The 7,152-nt window shown below is 42.5% G+C and overlaps 1 protein-coding gene across 2 annotated transcripts in view; it reads left to right on the plus strand.

The window, feature by feature from the left end:
- The window catches only part of LOC119337422 (tRNA (cytosine(72)-C(5))-methyltransferase NSUN6-like), a 36,844-nt gene that overhangs the window by 22,777 nt on the left and 6,915 nt on the right, over positions 1 to 7,152 (plus strand). For both annotated transcript variants that reach the window (XM_037609549.1, XM_037609550.1), the window contains 2 exons: positions 2,571 to 2,808; positions 3,152 to 3,345. In XM_037609549.1, the coding sequence (XP_037465446.1) occupies positions 2,571 to 2,808; positions 3,152 to 3,345 (432 nt within the window). The remainder of the gene's footprint in view (positions 1 to 2,570; positions 2,809 to 3,151; positions 3,346 to 7,152) is intronic.

Genomic DNA, 7,152 nt, shown 5'->3' on the forward strand with positions numbered 1-7,152 from the left:
CAAATATGGGAACATGTAGGACTTGATCGGTACTCTACTTTCTGTTAGCAGTAATCCTTGTGTTATACTCCCTCCGTCCGAACTACTTGTCGCAGAAATGGATGTCTAAAACTAAAATACATCTAGATACATCCATTTCTTCGACAAGTATTTCCAGACGAAGGGAGTATTTACTTAGCTAGGGAGTAGTAGACTAGTGGTAGGCCGGCTGGAGCTTCCTTAGTAAGGTAGTGCATGCATGTAGACAACAATAGTCAATTTGGTTTTTGCATGTACCAGCAGCTGCTAGAGCTGCATGGTCGGTTTGCATAGGAACCGACTTCTCCTGTACTATATATATGCCTCAGGGCAGCAATATGTTAAACAGCTTAAGTAAACCACTTTCCTGTCTTCACTCCAACTCCCTCTTGCTCCTCTGCGGTCTCTTTCTAACACTTTCGATGTGTTCACAATGTAGGTGTTGAAGATTATAACATGTCGGTTTGAGCATGAATAAATTTATTGTTGTATCTCTACTTCTATTTATTGTCATATCTCTGCTTTTGATGTGTTCGTGATGTAAGAGTTGAAGATTATGACATGTCTGTTTGAGTATGAATACATTTATTTTTGTACGTTTACTCTATTTTTGATGTGTTGCCGATGTATCCATATATTTCCACATGACTTTGAGCGTCCACATGTTAATCACCATACATATATTATTGCCATTGAGTGTAACAAAGAGTTGAAGCCAAGAAGAGCATCAAGAGTTGAATGGAACACTATCATGAGTAACACTAATCCAATTACATTATCGAAGACCCTTGACTAAAACCATTTGGAGTTCAATGCGAAACACTACGAGTTGAATGGGAAACCGCTCGACGACATTATCATGGTAAGCACTACACATCCAGTGAAGATTTAATGACATCGTTAACAATGCTTGCAGCGCATAGTAATGCCACCGGGAGATCGCCGAGCCTCTCTCATAGTTCTCGCCAAGCCTCTCTCCCGTTTCTCGCTAGAGGCTCGGCGATCTCCCGGTGGCATTACAATGTGCTGCAAGCATTGTTAACGACCATTGGATCTTTATCGGATGTGTAGTGCCTACCATGATAATGTTGTCGAGTGGTTTCCTGTTCAACTCTTAGTGTTTCCCGTTGAACTCTAAATGGGTTTATTCAAGGGTCTTCACTAATATAATCGGATTAGTGTTACTCATAATGGTTACCCATTCAACTCTTAATGTTTTTCTTCTTGGCTTCAACTTTTTTCTACACCCAGTGGCAATAATACGTGTATGGTGATTAACGTTTGCACACTCAAAGTCATGTGGAACTGTATGCATACATCGGGAACACATCCAAAGTAGAGTATACGCATGGCAATAAATTTATTCTTAGTCAAACGAGCATGTCATAATCTTCAACTCCTACAATCGGGAACACATACGGCAATAATTTTATTCATGCTCAAACCGACATGTTGTAATCTTCAACTCCTACATCGGGAACACATCGAAAGTAGAGTACCGATCAAGTCCTACATGTTTTTGTATTTGCTTTTCTCAAATTCTCTAATCTTCAATCCGGTGTCCGAGTCTCTGCCATTATTTTTGTCGTCGCTACCTTTATACTCCGAGTTGTTTGTTGAAGATTCTTTTGAGGGCGGCTCAGAGAAAACTCGTATCTCGCCGCAGATGGTACACTTGTAGGATGCCAAGTCCGAGAACCAATTCATTAAGTTGTTCGTCGTCCCGGGCACTTGAAGACGCATGAGGCATAGCACGGTCGCCGGCTTGATCTGCTGTTTGTCCAATGGAACAGAGTCCGCTAACTTGATCTCCTCGTCCTTGAGAAGGGAGGTCGCCGGGTCTATGGGATGGGAGGTCACCTCCTTGATGCGCTGATTGTCCATGGGAAGAAAGGAATAAAGACATTCGGCTGCTTGATCTGTTCACACGAATGAACAAGAAAAAGGAAGGAACATGATTATTGGTTCCTAAAACTAAGGGTCGGCTGCATGATTTGCACCACGTCTAATTTTTTTCCTAACTAACCTACATGCTGCATTTTTTTTCCTTACTAACCTACACGCTGCATGCAGAAAACACACGGGTTGGGGCCGTCCTAATAAAGCATCTTCTTTTTCAAGGGATGTAACACGTGGGATTTGATCAGTGGAAGGGTAAAATTGTCAACAAATGCAACACACCATATAATCTGGATTTGTCCTCAAAAAACAATATACCCTATATCCAGGTCTAGAAACGGAGGGAGTAAATCATATATGTATGGTACTAGGTTTCTTGTATTTCTTTTTTCAGATTCCTAGTTTATCTCCTAAGGTTATGTTCACATTGCTGTGTTAGAAAGCTTTGAGATGTCAGCACCTGAGCAACAAAAAATCTGTCATGATGCACATGCACATGAAAGTATGCCTTTATTTATGTATTTAACATTTAGCATGTGCTCCCTGATGGTGTATATCTTATGTATCTAACATTTATCATGTGTTCCCTGATGGTGTATATCTTTATCCCGAGAATCATTTTCTCGTTGTAATAACATAAAATTATATTCCAGGTGATGGGTATTTTGAAGTTGGCTGACGAGATGGGCCTAAGTTGTATAAGAGCTTATAAACTTGATGCTCTCAAATCTGTACGGAAGGCTTGTGAGGAAAGAAATCTTGGCATGGCTGATAATTGCTCTGAAGCAATTGTGACCCTAGCGGAGAACTCTGGCCCTATCCGTAGTATAATCGGTGCCAGGGTTACGGATGCAGCTGAAGACAGCTCAACCGCAATAGTTGAGCAGACTGGTAAGCAGCATGCCAATTTATACCCATGTCTTCGTTTTTCTTCACCACATCAGCTCTATTCTGTGCATCATGTATCCTGGATCCTTTTTATTCACATGATGGTATCATATGGATTTTTCAGATCTCTGGATAACATGGATGTTTTAATATTCCTTAGGTATTTCTAGTTTGGAGTGAGAACTGTGTCTGAATTTGTTTGAATTATTTAGACACTAACCTAAATTGTTACACTATTTCCTGAAGCAGCAGCAATCATATTTGTTGTACATGTTGGACACTGTATATGTTGATCTTTTCCACTATTCAGGAATTTCATTTTTTCTTTTAAATGATGGAAAACCAGATGCCAAAAGCTATGTTAGCAAGGCAGACCTCAGGAAGAATTTAAGGCGAATGAGGAACGGGACAGGAAGAAGTAACTGCTCTGGAGGTAGAGTTGAAGACTCAAAAGGATTCTTTCCAAGCAGCTTTGATCGTGTCCTCCTTGATGCTCCATGTTCTGCACTTGGCTTGAGACCTCGTCTCTTTGCTGGTGAGGTAAGGGACTACTATACCTAAATTGTGCATGTTGTTGATCGTTAAATTGCACTTTACATTTTTTGCATCACTATATGTTACAATTGTTTGCCTATGTGAATACAAGAGCAACAAAACAGTAATCATAATTTATAATTACTATCCGTATTATATTTATATTATAAAATAAACTCAGATATTTCATGTTTAACATAGTGACATCTAATCAAGCTTCAATCCATTATTAAGTTTCATGCACCAACTAGTAGAACCAAAAGTTGGAGAAGGTTGGGCCTTGACATATACTTGAACACCTCCTCTCACGTGTGACTCGATAAGGCCTACATGTGGAAGAAAGAGTGCAAGCAAATATTTATTTAAAATGTGAAAGCCAAGACTTGAACCCAGAGGTTTCAGATTAACAAAGCTTGGAGGTGCCGTACTTTCAAAATAACCCGCTATCGGCATAAAGAACTAGGCACTCTAAAGTCCCTGACTTCTCATGCCAGGAGGTACCAGACCCAACCGGGCACCCTACGAAAATGATTTGGTAGATGTTGATCTGGTATGGGCCTGGCCCATCACAACTTAGGCCCGTAGGGCCGAACTCGTGTAAGTGAATTAGAAGAGGAGGGCTGATCAATGTTTGGAGACGAGTGCTACCACATCCTACGACACACAAAGACGAGCTTCTGGTACACCTCTCCTCATTCAACATAGTATCAGACGCCGACGACGGCGGGGCCTGACGGGAAGGCGGCGAAGGGGCTCATCTCGGTAGCGGCCACTCATCTCGCGGCTGTGCGCCGGCTAGTGGGGAGGTCTGCTAGTGACTGCGTGCGAGCGCGGGAGACGTGGAGGTGGCACGTGAGATGTGTGGCGGGGCTGCACGGGAGACACGGCGACAACACGGCTTGGTCAGAAGGAGACGCTTGTGCTGCTAGAAACTGCTGCTACTAGAGGCTTGTGTTGCTGCTGTGGCTGCTGATTCTATGTGATTGTGTAGTGATATCATGGGCGAGAGTAATGGATAATCCATTTTTCATTTTTATCTTGCGTCCAACAAGATTTTTCAGGTCTCCAGAGATTTTCTTCATCATTAGCGCATCCCTTCTGGAGACCCGACCCTGCAGAAGAAATTAGTTCTTCTTAACCACCCACATTTGTTAGGGTGGTTGAGAAGCAATGTATCTAAGTGCACCAATTGAGAACTTGGGCATTGAAGCAAATGCACTTCTCTTCACAGAGGGGTTAGTATAGTCAAATAAATATGTTGAGAAATTTTCAAAAATTTGTGGACATAGTGGTTAGAAGAATAATGCACACATTCATCAGACCGATGATTGTTTCACTGTGAAACAAAGGCATTAACACGACCATAAGTGGGTCTGTGACCATTTGAAGACTTTGGTCCATATGAAATCCTCGGGGTTTTTCTTCTTCATTAGTGGTGTCATGACGACATTCACCTGAAGACTTTCTAGAAGGCTTTTGGGCACCCAAATTTTCTTCATTGGGGGACCATTCCTGCAGTTAGTTCCAACAAACTTGGTAAATACTTCACCATTCTGATTTTTGAACAGTTTGTAGTTGGAGTCAAATGACTCATCACAGACATAAGAAGTAGCATAGTTATAGCCAGATAAAGTGGATGGATTGACAGGAGGCCCTTTTGCAGGCACCCAGGTGGTTTGGGGTTACTGCTCAGGTTTTCAATAGGATCCATCTGCATTGATTTTTCTTTCAAATGCAATACCCTCTTTCCTAGGGTTCCTGTTCAAGATCTGCTTCTTAAGCACATCTCAAAGGGTTTGATGCCCTTTGAGGCTTTTGTACATGCCTATCATATACAATTCCTTCAACCCTGCATTTTCATCAGTGATATTTGTGGTTCCTCAGATGAGGGGTTAGTAGCCTCCGAGACAGTTGAAGAAATTGCACTTGCATTTGAACATTCAACAGAAGAATTTGCATTTTCACGGTCAAGGCATTTCAAGTAAGGTGACACAAATTCTTCCTGAGCGGTACTGATCTATTGAGCGAGCAAGACATCGTTTTAGGTTCGAAGATCATCATGAGACGCTCTCAGTTTTTCGAGATCTTGCTTCCTTTGAAGAAATTCAGAGGAAAGCTACTTATGATTGACTGCGAGGGCCACATGACGATTTTGAAGTTCGTCATACTTTGACTGAAGACTTTGAAGATCACCAGTCAAAGATTGACTTCGATCCATTTCCTCATCCAACAAATCATCGCTTTTGTCTAGCAGTTTTTGAATCTTTTCCATAGCAGTTTGTTGCTCGGTTGCGATTTTAGCAAGTTTCTTATAGCTAGGTTTAGATTCATATTCAGAGTCATCTTCATTGAAGGTATCAAAGTAGCTAGCACGCAAGGATACCTTTGGCATCTTTTGCCATGAAGCAATAGGTGGGAGTAGAGTCGTCGTCATAGGCCTCAGCGTCGGTGACGTAGCCATTTCCTTCATGGTTGAAGATGGACTAGGTGGTGAAATCGGCAGCGAGAGGTTGGCTCGCCACATCCGAGTCTAACTCCTTAGATTCCTCATCTTCCTCTTGATCGGATTCTTCCTCAGAATCCATTTCCTTGCCGATGAATGCACATGCTCTGCTAGAACTGCTCTTCTTGTATGATGAAGATTTTGAAGAAGACTTTGAGGATTTCTTCTTCTCATCAGAACTGTCATCCTTGCTCTTCTTCTTCGTTGATTCCTTTTCCCAGAGAGGGTAGTCGGTGGCCGGGCTTCTTGCATTTGTGGCAAGTTCTCTTCTTGTAGTCTCAGGCAGAAGCTTCTCCAGTTTTCTTCGAGTCATACTTTGAAGGCTTTCCAAAGCGGGGTTTCTTTGAAAACTTCTGGAATTTCTTCATTAGCATTACAAGTTCTCTGCCAATTTCTCCGAGGCCATCGGAACTGCAGTCATATTCCTCTTCAGATGAAGAAATTCCTTTGGCTTTTGCTTTTGCCTTATACATGTCTCTCTTCTCAAAAGGGTAGCCCGGTGCATGTAGCTCTCGCTTGCGCAGGGTCCGGGGAAGGGTCCGACCACTTTGAGTCTATTGTACGCAGCCTTTCCCTACATTTCTGCTAGAGGCTGTTTCCAAGACTTGAACCTATGACCTCATGGTCACAAGGCAGCAGCTTTACCACTGTGTCAAGGCTCCCCTTCTCAGCTTGCTAAAATTCAAGAGTGTTGAGCCTCTCAAGAATATCAGCCAGGTCAAGTTGCTTGTAGTTAGGACGCTCTTGAATCATCAGTCCCAAGATGTCAAATGAACTGCCAAGCGATCTCAACAATTTCTTCACCACCTCATGGTTGGTGATGTCAAAGGCCCCAAGAGCTTGAAGCTCATTGGAGATATCAGTGAGGCGATCGAATGTTTGCTGGACGTTCTCATTGTCGAGTCTCTTGAAGCGGTTGAAGAGATTGCGAAGAACATAACTAGGGAGTCACGTTGAGTTGAAACCCCCTCGTTGACTTTGGAGATCCTATCCCAGATAAGCTTTGAGGTTTCCAAAGCACCCATTTTGCAATACTGTCCTTTGTTAAGATGCCCACATATGATTCTTTGCTTGAGAGTCAAGTTGTTTGAATCTCTTCATGTCATTAGCATTAATACTGGGTCCAACAGAGGGCACATCATTCTCGACGACAAATCAAAGATCGTTGTCGATAGCCTCAAGATGCATGTGCATCTTGTTCTTCCAGCACGGGTAGTCTGTGCCTTCGAAGATAGGGCACGCAGTGGAGACTTCGATCATACCTGTGGTCGATCGACATAACTAAAACTTCAGGTGGTTAAACCAAAATC

This window comes from Triticum dicoccoides, chromosome 7B (assembly GCF_002162155.2).
Source record: "Triticum dicoccoides isolate Atlit2015 ecotype Zavitan chromosome 7B, WEW_v2.0, whole genome shotgun sequence".
NCBI classification, from domain to species: Eukaryota; Viridiplantae; Streptophyta; class Magnoliopsida; order Poales; family Poaceae; genus Triticum; species Triticum dicoccoides.